General features: G+C 43.9%; 1 protein-coding gene across 1 annotated transcript; it reads left to right on the top strand.

The window, feature by feature from the left end:
* The first annotated feature begins 4,861 nt into the window (after positions 1-4,861).
* Positions 4,862-13,690, top strand: LOC143295666 (glutathione-specific gamma-glutamylcyclotransferase 1-like). Its single transcript, XM_076607282.1, has 3 exons — positions 4,862-6,701; positions 9,863-9,898; positions 11,705-13,690. The coding sequence occupies exons 1-3, from the start codon at positions 6,522-6,524 to the stop codon at positions 12,209-12,211; spliced, it is 723 nt and encodes a 240-aa protein (XP_076463397.1). The 5' UTR covers positions 4,862-6,521; the 3' UTR covers positions 12,212-13,690.
* Positions 13,691-18,227: the final 4,537 nt, after the last annotated feature.

Here is an 18,227-nt window from a genome sequence, read left to right as displayed (position 1 = left end):
GTGTTGTCTCCCCAGATGGCGATGTCTGGTGGTCGTCATGCAGACTAGGTGATGACTGCTTAGATCGTGATGTTATGTATTCATGTGGACTAAGTGATGACTGTTCTGATGATGACGGCAGGTGGTGGTCATGTGTATCAGGAGTTGTCTCCCCAGTTGGCGCCGTCGTCATGATTATGTAATGTCTGCTGAGGTGATGCTGTTGGAAGGCTTTCATGTATACCCGATGATGTCTTTACAGATGACGACGTCAGGTGGTCATCGTGTAGAACACGTGAAGCATTTTCAGATGATGATGTCATATGGTCATTGTGGAGAACAGGTGATGGCTCCTCTGATGACGATTTCAGAAGGTATTCATGTAGATCAAGTGATGTCTCCTCCGATGACAATGTCAGATGACCGTCTTGCAAACCAGATGATGTCTCCTTAGGTGACAATGTCGGGTGGTCGTCATGTAGAATAGGTAATGTCTCCTCAGATGATGATGGCAGGTGGTTGTTGTGAAGATCAGGTTTTGTTGCAGATGACAAATGGACGTCATGTAGATCGGAAGTTTTACGTTCTGATGATACCGTGTAATCATCATATACATTTTTCAACATTAATTTTCCATCAAAGACCTCAGTCTGTGTTGACACACTGTCATAATGTACATCTGTCTGTGTAGACTTGGAACACAGTTTATGATAAGCTTTAACAACTTCTGCATATGATTTCTTTTTTTTCGCACACATTTTGATTCGTATTCAACCTTGCCTGTCGAAGTGCTTCTTGAAATGAAATGTAAGTTTTAGATTTCAGTTTATTCGCTTCTCTTGCGACGATTTTGGCCGGACATCCATGGAAAGCAGCTGAATGGTCTCCCTTGCAGTTCCAACAAAACCTTTCAGCAGTACATTTGTCTCGAGAATGAGACGACTGTCCACATCTGCTACATCGATGAGTATTGCTGGAACAATATTTTTTTAGTGTGATGTAACAATTGACAGTCAAGTCACCTTGACACCTTGCAAGCCAGTATATCTTAACATGTTATTTAAATGCCAAAAGGATGGAAGAAATGACTGATTTAAGGTCTGAATCCGATGTACACACTCAGGACACTAAGAAAACAAAATGGGTAAGGTCTGCTTCAAATCATATGAACAGACAGGCGAATGAATAAACGAGTAGCCCAAACAAATTGTCAGGCGCAGACATGTGTTATGTACTGTAGTGCAGTGTATATTTCCGGTGTAGTGTAGTGTTGTCTTGTGTTGGTTTGCGGCTTGGTCTTTGCTAATCTGATCTCATCTGATCTAAAAGTCCAGGACTCTGTCTACTGCCAAACTAGTGTCAAGACATGACTGATCAGTTCTAGAATTGCCTGGGCTCATGGCGCAATGGATAACGCACCAAACTGATCAACAGATTCAAGGTTGGTTTTTTTTGTTTTTTTTTTGGGGGGGTGGGGGGGGGGGGGGGGGGGGGGGTGACGTATGTGTAACAGAGATGTCTGAGACAGAACCAGTTGGTTGAACAATTGGAACTCTTTCTCTTTATCAAGTCAAACACCGACTATATTCATAATTTACAACTTTAATTTAAAACTACAAACAGGAAATCCTTCCAATAAAACTGTCTCCTCAACATTACTATTTCGCACGCAAACAACAATCGTTTTGTTTATTTATGAACAGCCAAAATAAAAACTGTAAGCACACTCCCATTCCTCCGTGAGGATTAACCATTTGTAAATATTCCAGAATTACGCATGCTGGGATTGGCTATAAAAACACTGATCAATCCTGATTACCTTCTTAGTCATAGGAAAACGAAGTCCACTCCCACGCCGGCGAAGTCAACGAATAGCCTGTTTGTAAAGTCTGTATGTGGCCTACGCCTACACTAAAGAAGCTGTTACTGTCAATAACGCACAGTGAAGCTTTGATTGTTTCACAGTGGGGATAGCTGGTGTTGACGTGCGCAAGCCACGGTCTTCTAAATATAGATTTCGTTCATGTAGGCCAGTCGTCAGACATGTTACTTTCCGTTCAGTTTGGAACCAGACTCACGATTGAGTGGAAGAATGTTTAATGTTCCGTCACACATACTGGTGATTGTGGACATTACTAGTCTAGTCTTAATTTTCGATTTCCGGCGCTTGAGTGATCATGTTATGATGCTCGGTGTCAGGTTTGTTAGCTATAAGAATATTTACATTCTCTGTGATCATTCACCTGATTCAGTCGTTCACGGATGTTTTGCTTACCATGCAATGAGTCAGTAGATTCGACCGTGGACTACACTGGAATGAAAGGAAGCCTCTTCCTTGACGTCAAAGGGCAGGGCCTAAGTTGGCCGGTACAGTTCAGCCGTTGTGGTTTAGTGGAAAAGTGGAACAGCCGCTTTCTTATTTTTGGGTCAGCTAAAAGGCCGGTTGAGGGTTGTCAGTCAATTTGTTGTTTACTCTCTCAGTCGCTGAGCCGTGAAGTCGGTAACTGGGCTTTGTGTTGCAAATAACTACATATCAAATGGAAAAGGTGATTACTGTAATAAAAAAAAAAAATATATATATATATATAATAAAAAACAAAAAAAGATAAATAGAGACAAAATCACTGTACAAAAAATATTAGCAACAAGTATGGAACCGCTTATCCGTGTTCAGTTGTGCACTGATACGGGTACACACACTCTTTCACTGATTGTTGACAACAGCAAAATGTATACAAGCTGAATTAATATAAGATCTCCGATGAGTAAAATTAATGTTCGTTGTTTTTCTCTGGTAATGCAATTGTTCATTATGTCAGGTTACGTGGACCTGAGTCCGTCTAGAACGAATAAAGATAGGCCTACGGATGGAAGTCCTCGTGAAGCATGACTGGATATATACGACTGATTTTAAATGCATAATTCTGTGAACAGTGTACGTGACGTGGTATCCTTGGCTGCGTTTAAAAATAGCTGAATAGGTTTGTCAGCGAAGGTGCGTTCGGACGTGACATCCTTGTTACGTTTAAAAATAGTTGCGTTTGTCAGCCGCGTTGGTGCGTTCGGGCTGCTGCGTAGCGCGGGGTAAATTAAAATCAGTCGCCACCATTTTTTTTTTTTTTTTTAAATACAAGGCTTGTTCAGTAGATGTATATTCTTTCACAGATTGAGCACAAAGTCCTGGCTGCTGTCAGTTATTAGAGAGTGTCCGTGCGGGTGTAAAGTTCGTATGGGGTTGGGAGTATTCGTTATGTTAAACCATGTGACAAGTTCTCCAAGGTCCCAGCTGAACCCTAAACTTCACGGCCAGACGGACGGACACATGCCTAGAAAAGCAGCCATGACTTCCCCAAAGATATAGCGAGGACCCTTCCTCGTATCGCCAGACAGGCAGCCAGGGCCACCCACAGACACAAGGCGGATCGCCTGCCCAGACAGCCAGCCAGAACTTACCCTTTTGAACCGAATATGTCGTCAAACTCCACCCTATTGCAAATAATTGCTGCCGGGTAGTTTTGAAAATAAATACACAGTATTTTATATAAAGACTTGCATGCTGTGCATCCATGTTACTGTAAAAAAAATTTTTAAATAAATAAAAAAAGGGGGGGGGGGAGAGAGAAGGGTAGAGAAATAGTAGGAAGGGCAGGTCAGCCGAGAACAGAACGCACACGTTCACATTCTTTCCTCATCCCAATAGCAGGGCCACATAGAATTTTTAGATTTTTGTTTTTGTTTTGTTTTGTTTATTTTGGTAAAGCGTTTACCAACATTGAAGCAAACAAAATAAACACGGGCAAGCAGCACACAGCCCTAAATTAAGACTGACACCCTACATACAGCAGCACACAGCCCCCCAAAGTCAGTCAGCTATACTGATTCCCTTACACCTTTTCACTCAACCTGTACCAGGTCTCATTTCTTCAGTTCAAAAGACAACGAAGAATTAATTGTGCACGCTACTTTTATTCTGATAGAGACCACAACACTCCAATCCTGGGCCTGTACTTCGTGACACCAGAGATTAGAAAAGATCTTTTCTTATCTCCGGTGACACTGAGCGAATGATTGACACATATACTCTGCTCCATTCTCATTCGCCCCTGTTTGATCCGCGGACTCGGGTCTTTGCTGGATTCAAAACCTACTTTTGTACGTGTACACTCCGGCTTGACAAGTTAAACACAATACGTCACAAAGGGAGCGGAGGTGGGAGCGGGAGGGAGGTAAGATGGGTGGGGGAGAAGGAAACTCTGGGTATGATAGCCGGCTGGCACTCGGGGAGGAGACGAGCAAGGAATAGGCCCTACCCGACCTCCATGCAGAAAGTAGGGAAGGAGATGAGAAGGTGGTGAGGGGAGGGGGGATGGGATGGGGGACGCGAAACAGTGTGGTGGTGCTTAGTGGTGACACTGCTTGCACACTATAACACCACCAAGAAAGATATTCTTTTGTTTCAGGCTGATTCCAGTTCACGCTTGGCAGTTGATTACTCACAGGTCTAAAGGCACACAGACGCGCGCGCGTGTATGTGTGTGTGAGTGTATGTATGCCGTGTATGTGTATTTGTGTATGGTTCACATATCATTAAACTGATTAATGCGTTATGCATTAGTTGAGCCCTGGCTGTAGGCTTTATTTTGAAGTAGTATGTGGTTTCGAGCGAAGGCGAGTCGTGACTGGCGGATTCTGATGCCAGCATGCACACACACTCAAACACACACACCGCGGAACACACTGTGTGCCTCGGTGTGTGTGTTTGAGTGTGTGTGACCGTCAGCTCCACACCCCCACCACACACACACACACACACACCACAGACGGCACCGTCACACACACACACACACACACACACAGTGTGACGACTCAGTCAGTCTGCTGTGAGAAACTGAAAGACAGCCCGTTGCTGATGCAACCTCCCTGTAAACTCGGTGAACCAGATAACCTGAGGCCACACAGTGACACACATACATTGTGTGAAAACACCAGTCGGTCTGCTATGAGTTTGTAAACACAGCCGGGCTGATGCAACCTCTCTGCAAACCTCAGTGAACCCGACAAGGCCAGTCTGGAATTCCGTGTACTGATCCTGCGACGTGACAGACGTCTGCACATTTGTCACAAAGAAAATCACGCTTCAGAAAGGTAGCAGCCTGTCACATGAACAACACCTTGTGTCATCCAGTCTCTGTCCACAGTTCTCGGGCTCCCCGACCGCATTTTCTAATGTGGCGCCAAAAAACAAAAACAAAACTGCGTCAGCTGACGTTGGCACACTCTAACAGGAATCAGACTCACTTTCTTTTTTTCAGTCTTTCTCGGTTCCACAACTACTGTGTTGTGAAATGAAAAGCCGGGCACTGACTACGGAATTGTTGGCAATGAGGTTGTGGTATGCTGAACGTCATCAGGGTTACAAATCAGTCCATTGGTATCAATGTCAGTTCTTAACCTTTTTTTTCTTTAAAGTTTTGTTGCTGTTGTTGTCAGTTGTGTTGTTTTCAATCGGCCAGATAAGAAACTGGAATTGCATGTGCTTTCGTTTGTGTGTGCCAGTGCGCCGCCGAGTGTGTGTCACGGAGTGTGTGTCAGTGCGTGAAGAAGAGAGAAAAAAAAGAAAGAAAAAGACATTTGCTGATGCAACCACTCAGCAAACAGAAATACCACACGTATGCTGTCATTCTACCACCATACGAGAGGCACTTATTGATAAAGAAGAGAAAAAAAGTATATAATGAGAAGGCGCCACATCAGAATTATTGCGCGGTAACTGATCTCACCAGGCCAGTGTTGAAGGCGACTGACCGGTCGTCCCTCAGTTGATGCGAGTCATTGTGTTGTGCTCGTCACAGATATTCAAGTTCCTGTGTATGTGCTTTCTCTCAGCACTTGCCGCCCCTTCCCACCAGCAGCTGATGCAACTGAACGCCAAACAAACACTCCACCAGTGCCCCCCACGCGCAGTTTGGCTTCAAGCCAATCGCGTCACGTTGCGCACTGTTGTTTTTTTTCTGTCCGTGGGAGTTTCATTGGTTAATCCTGACAAGGTCACGGAAGTCGGCGCGTGAAACGGCAGTTATAAATGGGCCCAACGGCTCACGCTGTCAGTTGGGAAGTAGACGACACGTAAACAGGATAACGAGGAAACAAAGTTTTGACAAGATTTGATCTCCAGCTGTGTCGAAAGTTTGTTCAGCAAAGGAACTGATAAAACTGGTGACTGATCAAATAATCGTGCGTGAAACAAGAAGCTGATTGTGGAGAAACAAAAAAGACATCAACGACAAAACGTGAAAAGAATTTCATCACTGGGCAAGCATATCAAATTCAGCAACACGTTCTTTTGATTCACTGAAATTAACATCATTGTTTGCTGAAAGGCGTTTTGGTTGTCTTTTTTTCCCCTTTTTTTTCTTTCTTTTTTTAAAATTTAAAGTGCACCAGTTATTTTTGTCGAGCCTATTTTAACAGAACTCCGGGCTTTGCAAAATCTCAACAGATACTTGTTGCACACCTAGCTGTTCAATCAGTTTTGTTTGATCATGAAAGATGCAATGATAAACATGATGCAAGAGGAAAACACCATCATCAGGGTATTTGCCTATGGTTCGCTGCTGTGGAAACCCAGTTTTCACTACAATAGGAGGGTGGTCGGCCACATCAAAGGGTTCAAGAGACGGTTCTTCCAAGGCAACACTAACTTTCGGGGGTCTGTCTCGCAGGTGAGAGTCCGATGTTTGCTCTCTCTCTCTCTCTCTCTCTCTCTCGTCAGCCTCACTGTCTCTCTCTTTCTTTCTGTATCTAGTCTTTGTTTACGTGTCTGTCTCTCTCTTGGTCAGTTGTGAGCTCATTGTTTTGATCGCAACAACAAGACATACTTTATGCAGTGGAGGCAACTGATTATTAGCATGTCGGCTAATTAGTGTGTAACTGTAAATGAGTGGACCTAACATTGACTGCCGCTGCGCGGTGATAACTTCGTGCTGATCACGGTAATAAAAGAATTAATATGAAAAACCAGCATGTTGTTCCACATGTTGTTAGTTATGATCAGCTGAGCTCATTATATTCCTGCTGTGTGGTTCGTGGCGGAACAAGTCAGTTTCAAGATGAAAATGAAAACACGGGTGATCACAAGAACGGACTGGGAATGTTGTGTCTGTAGCTACCAATAAACTTGTGTTTGGGGATGTTGTGAACTCGGCTCTGGCCCTGATCAACTGGATGCAACTTTGAGTCAAGCCAAACTGTGAAGCGACATTTCCGCCCGTAACCCCTTCGGTTGTCTGGTGAGGCATGCATATCGTAAGCTGGATTCCGTACAGGCGATCATGAAAACTATCCAACAACAGAGCAACAGGTTTCATTTACTGGAGAAAAAAAAGTCACGTGACACACAAGAAAAGACATCAGTCCGATGAAAACAGACACTGGACTTGAGACACGCAAGAACTATAGAAGCAGGCGTGAGAAGATCGTCCGATGCTGTTGTAAACTGGAAGCTGACAACCAGAAGTCACCGGCAGGGTTTTTCACACGCGGTTATTAGCTTATGCCAACGAACTTTCTGCCGAGATCGAAGAAACATAAAAAGTGTCAAAGACACTATACGACGAATCAGAGGAGGGTGCAGAACCGAGGTGGACAGACTGGAAGGCTTCACCAGACGGAACAGTCTCGCGGCGCATGTTCCGGGTGCCAGCAGCACGGGAGGGAGGTGTACGACTTTCGCGCTAAAGCACTGACAGTCGCGAGAACGCCATCGTGTGGGTCAGCTTCAGCAGATGGAGAGACAATTTGCGTTCATCACCGAAAAAAACAAACAAAAAAGAGCACTTGAAAACTAAAAGACAAGGGTGTCACAGTGGCTGGCGACCTTACCCGACAGCAAGCCAGTATTGTGGCCGATGCAAAGAGGGAGGGGGAAATGACCATTGTCAATGTAGACAACCAAATACCGGGACCAACGCAGAAGAGGCACACCCGGCCAAGTGACAAGCTCTCTCTCTCGGTTGTCAGTGTATGTGTGCACACTACTTTTATTACATACTGATATAGACCATGGTGCGTCCCCGTGTGTGTATTGTGTGAAACTAATGTACTTTGTAACACTATATATATATATATATATTTTTTTTTTTTAATTTATCAAAGTACATTGATAGAGGAAGAGAGAGTTATCCAAAGTACAAATAAGTTCGTCATGATTGTTGTGTGGATATCATTAAACGAGCATAATCATCCCATGTCATTCTTTAGCATTACCTCTAATATAGTGGTTCGTCCGTCGGGATCGACGAGGACCATCTAGTCATCCTGGGGGTGGATGGGTTGGGCTCTGTGGGTGCGCAGATGACTGGTCAGGCCAATCCGCGCCCGGAAGGTTCCGACGCAGTGTGCACAGGGGATGGTGGCGGCTGTCGGGGACTTGCTGGCACTGCTTTTCTTGGCCTGTCTGCGTTGCTCTGCTGCAGCGATTCTGTTGGCCTCACAGGATTTGGCGCCTTTGTGGACAGCTGAACGCCACTTTGGTCTGTCCATTGCATTCAGCTCCCATGTGTCATGGCTGATGTTGAAGACCTTCAGAGAAGCTTTCAGAGTGTCTTTGAAGCGCTTCTTTTGGCCTCCATGGGAGCGCTTGCCATGTTGGAGTTCGCCATACAGCAGTTTCTTGGGGAGCCGGTGGTCTGGCATGCGAACTACATGGCCTGCCCAGCGAACGCATTACCTCTAATATACAGATTCCATTGAAATATTGATAACGCTATGGATCGGATTGTCATATCAATAACGAAATTGATTTCTTGTACCAAATGCTTAATAAATCGAAGAACTTTGAAAATATATTCATCCACCGGAATTGGTCAGCTCTCTTTCATGAAACAGCTCAAGCAAATTGAGTTAAAATTGTCATACAGAAAAGCGAATACTACAATATTTTAATAACGCAGTTTTGCACCCACTGGTGGAGTTTTACGACCTATTGGCGAAATAATGCTGTTACGGACGGTAGTCTGGTGGTAGTTTTTGAAAAACAACGCAGTTTTGCTGTTGACCGTCACCTTTATTTGAACAAGTGGTGCTAGCGCACACGCACACACAGCTCTTCTGTCTCTCTCTCTCTCTCTCCACACACACACACACACACACACGCGTGCGCGCGCGCGCGCGCACACACACACTCACAGCTCACTCGCGCGTACACATACACACATCTTGGCTGATGAGGATGGAGTTGGGGACGGAAGAAGCAGGGGGTGGGAACCGGAGGTCAAGTGCAGCAGCTGTTCGTTTTCCCGTAAGCTTTGTGTTAATACAGCTGTCAATAATACATGAATCCAACATCACACGTTTTGACGCCAACGGTATCCTATTGAAGTACATGGATAGGCATAGTAACTATAAGTCGATCTTGGAGCAGTTTGGCCAATATAACTTTATAAGCCAGCAGATCAGGTGCAGGCCAACGTAACGATAGAGGTTTGAGAGTGACTGCCAAGTTCGCTTCGTTCGTCAAGAGCGATAGAACTGCTGAAAAGTTTTTGTTGTTGGACTGAACAAACTCGGTCATGTGTGGAAGAATAAATATTGGTGTGACTGAACTAATGGGGTCACGCGCGTGCTTGTGTATTTGCTCCGTTGTTCTGTCTGTCTGTCTGTCTGTCTCTCTCTCTCTCTCTCTCTCTCTCTCTCTCTCTCTCTCTCACACACATCAACATGCACACTCTCGTGCACGCGCAATTGGTAGAATATGAAGTTTATATGAATATGCAACCAAACGCATAAAGTCAGTCCATTGACGTTCGAGCAGTTTTACATAATCATGATTAATCTTGATTGATCGATTGATTTATAATTATTATGTTGTGTTCTATTCTTGCAGCCTGGCCGAGTGGCGATTCTTGTACCAGATGAACAGGTAACTGCCTCTGTTACTCTGTCACTGTCTGTATTCCCCCGCCCTTCTGTCTGTCTGTCTCTGTGTCTCCCTTTCTCTCTCTTTTTCTCTCACTCACTGACCCCCATCTCTCTCCTGGTTCTCTGTGTATGCATGTGTGTATGTGTTCATGTCTGTATATATGTTTGCTAATAACCAATTTTTTTTTTATACAAACAATTGAAGTTTGAACCGTCATTTGTGTTGCATTCTTTTTCTTTTCCTTTCGAAAATATTTAGAACTTTGACATTTTTGCATGGGTTCAGTGAGTGGGTTTTATCTCATCATCTACCAAGGAGATGGGATGGGACGGGTGGTAGATGACTGAAGTAGACACCAAATGCATTGAATTCGACAGAACTAGCGGAGGTAGGCCATAGGAGGTAAGCTAATTAACGCATTGAGCACTTTATAGTGGTGTAACTCCATTCCTTACTGACAAAAGTTAAAACTACAGTTTTTTATTTTATTTATTTATTTATTTATTTTAGTAATTGCACTCCAAACAACTTATCGTTCGTGTATTACGAAAATGTGTCGACTGAGCTTTTGACGTACCTATGGCTGATTTCGTATGCTGTGGGACTGATGTGCATTGTTTTGATGTTTTTGTTGTTGTTGGATACTTAACCTTGTACTGTCCAGCTCTCCCTAGAGTTTATCACTTAACGTATATCTGACTGCGTACTTGATGTGTGTGTGTGTGTGTGTGTGTGTGTGTGTGTGTGTGCGATGTTGTTATGTCTGTGAGGGAGAGAGGTGGGGAGGGGGGCAAACAAATCGAGACAGGTACATCATACAGATTGAGAAAGATCTTTTTTCAGAAGAAGAATGCGGTTCAAGTTGGTACTGGCAGTTTTTACCGAACCCTAGTATGTGGTGAAGGTGTGTGTGTGTGTGTGTGTGTGTGTGTGTGTGTACGCGCGCGCGCGCGCCTGTGAAAACGTGATAGTGAGAAGTTGAAGGTGAAATTGGGCAGACTCGCTCAGCATAAAGAAGAATGCGGTCAGTCGCACGTCAGTCATGTGCACAGTCAACGTGACGTCAGAAGTTCTGGCAAAGTTCGCGCGCGCGGGCGTGTTTGTTTTTGCGTGACTTGAAAGCGTGCAACTGAGCTTGTGTGTGTGTGTCAGTTGTTGAGCATACTGCTATTGACCTGTGCCATGTGTGTGTGGTGAGTTGTCACGATATGTGTGCGTGTCTATAGGCCTTAATGCGTCAATGACTGCGGGTATCCGAGCAAAACCCAACGTGCGTTGGCAGTCCAGCTGCCATGCTTATGCCATGCACTCATTGGCACAATGCACACATATTTTCTTTAGTCACCTGTGTCCAGCTGACCGTTATCCAGTCCCGGCTGAGTGACATGTAGGTATAATGAGGCGAGCTATTGACCACGTCCTGGTGTATAAGACGTGTTGTAGTTTCGCTGTTGTTCGATGGTGTGTATCTCTTACATTGTCGGTTTTCAAATAGAAATTTATCAGAGTAATCCTTTGTTGTCTGTCTCTGTGTCTGTCTTTCTGGTCTCTCTGTCTCTGCTCCCGGCCGAGTCCCTCCGAGTCTGTCTCCCGCTCATTTTAAACACCTAGTGTACAGCTTAATTTGAATAATATCGAGATCGTTGTCACATACACAGATATATATATATATATATATATATAGAGAGAGAGAGAGAGAGAGAGAGAGAGAGAGTGTATGCTTTATATTGTAAACATAGCCTGGGAAAATAAGACCTGATTTTAATGCTTGGTAGGCCTATATGGTGGAGTGGCATGTGTGTGCAGGAGGTGACATGGGGCATGGCCTACGAGATCCGAGGCCGGCAGCACGTGCAGGACGCCCTAGAACACCTGTACGTCCGGGAAAACACCAGTGGTGGCTATCAGACCATGATCAACACCTTCCACCCCCGGCCCGCTCTTCCCCACCACCTGCACCACGACAGTGACGTGACTGTGATGTCAGAGCCTTTCTCCGTCATCTCCTTCACCGCTACCCCCACATCGCATCTGTACATGGGGTCTGCTGACGTGGGCACCATGGCGCAGCAGGTAGTGGCGGCCAGGGGGGAAGCTGGAACCAACGCGGAGTACGTTCTAAGAACAGCAGAGTTCATCAGAGAACATATTCCAGAGGACGATGACCACCATCTCTTTGGCCTGGAGAAGAAGATACGGGAACTGCTGTCAGCCGGTGCGGCACATCATCATCAACATCATAGGAATTCAGTACATTGTGAAACGGTTTCTTCCGTGACGCCCACATTACACACTGTCACTGTGCCTGCCTGAGCGTATCATCGAGTCAGTCCGCAAATGATTGGCAAACAGATCAACTGTTAGACTTTTACTCAAAAGAGATACAGTTTGGTCACTTCAGGAATGTGTACAGTCGTACAGAGTACACAATATTGTGAGAACATTGGCAGGTCGAAAACACGGACATAAATAACCATTCTATTTATAAGTTCATGGGTCGAAAAGTCTAAAGCATCAAAATAAATCAGGTTCGTTGAATTAACTGGCCAGCAAAAAAAAAAAAAGCAAAAAAAAAAAGCTCCCATATGATAGAGCTCGACAGCACAAGATAACCCCGGGCCAGAAGGATTCTGTGATACCAGTCGTTCGTTTATTTATTTAGTCTGTTCATCTAAGATGATGATATTAGACTGATGATACCAGTCAAACCGCTCATTATCACCTCGCTTTCCGAGTTTTTTTGTTTTTTTTTCCTTCATTTCATTAATTACAAAAACAAAAACAAAAAATTACTGAGCTTAAATCCGACTGCTGCGCAAGTTCTGTGATCAGACTGTCATATTTGACGTGTTGCCTGTAAAGATATACGCTGTATTATTTCAGGTTTATGAGAACTTTTTTTTAGTGATGTACAGAGCGAGGCTTAAAAAAAATCTTTTTTAATAGTGTAGATATATATACAAGTGAATGCTGTGGGTTTCTTGGATGTGTTTGTGTCGGGTTGCTCAGTCGCACTAAACCACCAGTCGTTATTTCAAAACCGTTCTCTCTCCCTCTGTTTGTGTGTTTGTGTGCGCGCGCGTGTGTGTGCGAGTGTGTTGGTTCCAAAAACGGATGTTAATGAACTGTCAAGTCATAGTGCCGGCCCAGCCACTTCTGTCCCCATTACGAACCACATCCTGACAATCCAGTTTGTAACCACACCGGTCCACGGTAGAGCCCATTTGTTTTATTGCACTGTTGTCTTCGATCTCTGTCCGTTTCTCTCTTACTCTGTATGCACGCGCGCGCGCGCGTTTGTGTATGTGTTCGTTAGCGGTTACTGTATCGGTTTATCGTCTGTCTGTTTACCTTTTTTTTTCTGAAACCAGGACCAGACTGTTTTTCATGCGTTGGTTACCCTTTTGTTTTGATTTGAACATTTCGTCCCTGGTGTTTTTTTTTGTTTTTGTTTTGTTCCTTTTTTTTAATTTCATTTTTTTTACACCTTTCAGCGGCGAAATATTTATGATTAGCTGGTATGAATATATAAATTTCTTTCGTTTTACATTATGATGTTTGTTTATTGGGGACGGCAGGGTTGCTATTCGAGAGTTCAAATCAGTCAACTGCTGAACAGTTGTGAAATTGTGTGTTTGTGTGTGTTTGTGGTGCGTGCGCGGTGGTATGAATATATATCTTATATATTTTACATTCTGATACGTGATTTATATATATATATATATATAAATATATATATATAAAGGTAATGTGCTATATAGTTGTGGCTGAAATAAAACTGAACAGTTGTGAACCTTCAAATTACGCGAATGTGTGTACATGTGTATGAATGAATGTGCCTGTGAACGATTTTCATTTGTCTATCGGGTTACTGTTCAGCCATCCCACCGAGTACACACACACACACGTTTTGTTGCAGTTGTTTTGTCACTGTAAAGCGGCGGGACAGGGGATTTGCATTTTTTTTTATACTTTTTTTTTCGTTGGCTGCGACTCCCACATTTATTCGTATGTATGAATGGGCTTTAACGTGTATGGCCGTTTTTACCCCCGCCATGAAAGCAGTTGTCACATGACAATCTTAAAAAAAAAGGAAAGAAAAAGAAACAGTAAATCGGGCCACAGACTTCACACCAGGAAAAACACCAGGTAAAAGCTAAAACTTTATTCACTGACACACTCACAAACAAAAACAAAACAGTTGTTCCTTTTCTCTAATTCCCTTGCACCCAACCTCCCTCTATCTGCCCCCTCATCCCCCCCCCCCCCCCGCCCACCTCCCTTCCCTTACCCCTGACCCCATTATAGACAGTTCAATTAATAAGTCAAATCAAAACACAACAAAACGAACTTCACACTCCACAATCTCACAATCTCACCTACACAGGTACAAGACGCACAGTCAGCCCCTCGTTCTCTCTCAGGCAGAACACAACTCCCCTGTAAGTCATGCACGCAGCACAGGTCGATGCCGTCGTCCTTGGTGACTTCGGTCCACGGAGAGAGGCGTGGGGGAGGGTGGGGGTGGGGGGGACGGTTGTCTCGACGCCCAAACGCCACCATGAGAACGATCCCCGTAGCTGGTTCAGGCGCTAACTCCACCCTCCTCCACCTCTCACTTCAGGCAGATGAGAGGGCAAGGTGAGAGGCTGACAACTCTGGCACCAACCTCCGGCACCGCGCGGACACTGGGAACCTGACGTGGAAGGGGCAACAGGGCTGTCTCACGACACGTCTTGACATGAAGGGAAAATACAGCTGAAACACCCTGGCACAAAGTGTGAATATTCCGGTGGTCGAATAAGAGAAAGATGGGGAGGAGGAGAGCCAGAAGAAGAAACGCAGAGGTGACACACACACACACACACACACACACACACACACAATGCCGAGAACAGAAAAAACAACATACATCTTCCAAAGATGCACAAAGACAAAAATACAAAGAGCCAGGGGATGAGAAAGAGAGGGGGTTGTTGTCTCGTTCGTCATTTACATGATGGATTCCCCCGTCTCCTCGACGAAGGCGGCAGTACGTCGCAGGTCCTCCAGTCCTCCATAGAGCTTCCGGGCCGCTTGGATTGGGTCGGGCAAGGTTTTCTCTCGGAGCGCTTGGTGGAGCGGGCAGGACTGCAGCAGTTTTGTTGTCTGGCTGCCTGTTCTGCAGGTGGATTACTCTGTGTCGCTGATACGTGTATAGGTGGTGTTTCAGGCGGTTGTGGCCTGTCCTGAGCCTGAAAATGGCTACCTGCTCTCGACGAGTCAGCAGGCAGTACGGGTCTGCTCTGTTGTGGCATGGATGCTGCTGCTTCCACTTGTTCTGCAGCTTGGCCTTAATGATGGTCCTGGATTCAGAGTAGCTGGTAGACCTGTCCATCTGCTCTTTCGTAGTGCCCTTCTTTGCCAGGGAGTCAGCAGTCCCGTTGCCAAGCACGTTGCAGTGGGAGGGAATACACTTTAGGGTGACTGTGTGACTTGTGCAGAGGGAGATAAGAGAAGAGGACAGATCATTGAGTTCTGGATCTGTTGGACCAAAGGGCCTGCAAAATGGACAGGGTGTCGGTCAGGAAGACAAAGTTGTGGCTGGCGTAGGGGCTGCTGTTTTCATGGCTTCTGCTTCGACTATGCAATTGGTGGAGTACAGGACGGTAGGGAGGCAGATCTTTTCTTCTCCGCCTCCTGGATACTGAACACAGACTCCTGCCCCTCCGTTCCGAATGGCATCTGCTGCAGAGCCGTCAGTGTAGACATGAGTTCAGAACTCTTTGGGGAACTGGGTGTGGAGGTGGTAGGGTGAGGGACTCTCTTTCAGGGCCGCTTTGGGAATCTTTGGGGCCAACGCCAGAGATGCTGTACTTGATGAGGGGAGGGGTTCCTTCGCTCCAGGCAGGGACGGCATGACATCGGAGTATCACTTTGGGGGCATGGTCAAGGATATCCTTTTTTTTCCAACAATTTTTTAATTCTACATCTCTCACCCATCCATTCCACAAATCTTACTTTCATTCATCAACATCTTTATACTGTGGTCGTTATACAGGGTTACCTGGAAATGGACAGGAAAAGAGAAATGAAAAGTGTCATGGAAACATGCAATGTTGGCAATGACATATTATAAAATGCATAGAACTTCATGAATATGCGCTATAGTAAAACATCTTAGTAAGTACATAAATAAATAAGTAAATAAATAAACATTTCTTGGGACAATACGGACATAATAAAATATGTGACGGATGTCTTCACATTCTTTTTAAAGAATTGCTAAATCAATGTATTACTGATGATTTTTTTTAGCCTCTATTCATTTTTTAACCTATGCAGCTCTTTTTTCTTTCAACAAAGTGAGTCGTATTTAGAGATTCTGAACAAACAAGGCAATATATGGTTTAACAAGACAAAAAATGTAGGCTACAAAAATCATAATCTGCTAAACGAAGAAGACATGGAGGTGGACACATCATTTGACAACAGCTCAACGTGAGGACGTGAAAACGGGGAGTTCGGCCCTGATGAGACACACAACCCTCACACGAATACCTTGCCCTTCATAAAGAGACATGTGTGAACATAACTCACTTAAAATTGTCGCCATTTTGCTTGCGACGTGCCTTGCTTCAAGACATTCATCGTGTGGATCAATTAAAGCAAAAAACTAATTTCTACAGGTAAGGAAAACTTGTGTTCTCTCCCCTATTCATATGTAGTTATTTGTTATTATCGTTACCCGGGCTTTTTGTTGTTGTTGTTTTTGTTTTTTTGGCAGGGGGGGGGGTGGCTTTTTTCTTTTGTTTAAAATACTTTATTCTTTGTGTTCTGCACGTGGCTTTCTTCATTAACTCACTCAGTACGGCCAGTCCTCTCTTCTCCTCTACACAGACCCCTCGGATGTCCAGTGGGTGTCTGAATGACCCTTCCGCTTGCAATATTTTGATGATGGTAATTGGGGTGAAACGCTGTTAACGTCGTCTCTTTCGCCGTTCGTATGGAGAGAGTTAACCGAAAAAACAAAGCAAAACAAACACACACACAAAAAAAGAATAAAATTATCATAATCATACCAATCATACTAATAATGATAGTAATATTGATGGTAGCAAAGCGAAATATTCAAATAGAAAAGAACACATTGTGTGATAAAGAAAAAGGAGATAGGAATAGTCCCATTCATGTTTCTTTTGTGTGAGGGTTTTCTAATGATGGACATTTGTTGCGTATTTTAATATTCTGCATGTGCATACGTATGTCTGGGTTTCTTTATGCATTAGTGTACCTTGTATGTGACAGTTTCACCCAATTCTTTCTCAAAAGATAATGGTGATGATGATAATAATAATAATAATAATACTAATAATAGCAATAATGATAATAATAATGATAATAATAGGTACTCAGAGGAGGAAGAGGAGCTGAAGAGGAATGATAATGATATTAGATGCATAATTATTGCTGTTACGACCTTGGTCAACAATGTCATTGCAGTTTTCATATACATTTACATATGTGCCATGTATATGCAGAGCATTGTCAATGTTGTCAAGCATTATGTTTATTCTGCACCTATACGAACTGTATTTTTGAACGTGAGACTTGCTGTTCAAAAATTACAAAGATTGGAGATGTTTTCGTTTTCTTGGCAATGCTTATACACATCTTTCCAATAAGTATTATTCTATTTATAGTATTTACCATGTAGTTTTTAATTTCTTTGTTTTGAAAACCAAACAAGACTTCGTTTACTCTCAGTTGTACTTTTTTCCAATGTTACTGCTTACATAACGTTCAACTGTTTTCCCAAAAATATTGACATTTGGGCATTCAAAAATTAGTGTTCAATAAAATCTACCACATCTTTGCAAGTCGTGCATTTACTGTCATCAGTCACATTCATTTTATGTAGCAGAATATTTGTTGGGTATATGTTATATCACAGATTGACATAAGTTTACATTTGGGCCAACAGCAAAGTGAGAGCTGTATTATCAATGGTTTCTCCAGTCAATAGGATACCATTTACAGCTTAGTCTTTTGTGAAGGACTATGACTCTCAAACTAGGAGGCAAAATTGCACTGGCTCTTAGTGCTGCAGCCTTGTGGGCGAGTTGGCCTTTGGGAACCATCCCAACGCCGACTGTCCTAAAACCCTCTTGGCCGAGAGAGTGGGGATGTACTTGGGCAAGACACTCTCCACTGTAATCAAATTCTAGCCCAAATAGTCGGAACAGCAGTTGCCTCCTCTGCTGTTCTGATGGTCATAGTCGGACACGACTGACTATCATATAAGTTATGGAGGATCTTCCATTGCAGTTCACGCAGTCTTACTTCTTTT

This window comes from Babylonia areolata, chromosome 21, assembly GCF_041734735.1.
Source record: "Babylonia areolata isolate BAREFJ2019XMU chromosome 21, ASM4173473v1, whole genome shotgun sequence".
NCBI classification, from domain to species: domain Eukaryota; kingdom Metazoa; phylum Mollusca; class Gastropoda; order Neogastropoda; family Buccinidae; genus Babylonia; species Babylonia areolata.
The sequence above is the reverse complement of the archived record's forward strand: the minus strand, read 5'-3'. Positions and strand labels throughout refer to the sequence as shown.

What these genes read in the sequence shown, in the direction of transcription:
- LOC143295666 (XM_076607282.1), top strand. Translation starts at nt 6,522, where the DNA reads ATGAAAGATGCAATGATAAACATGATGCAAGAGGAAAACACCATCATC. An exon ending in TTCGGGGGTCTGTCTCGCAG is followed by an intron (nt 6,702 to 9,862) that starts GTGAGAGTCCGA and finishes CTATTCTTGCAG; the next exon opens with CCTGGCCGAGTGGCGATTCT. An exon ending in TTCTTGTACCAGATGAACAG is followed by an intron (nt 9,899 to 11,704) that starts GTAACTGCCTCT and finishes ATGTGTGTGCAG; the next exon opens with GAGGTGACATGGGGCATGGC.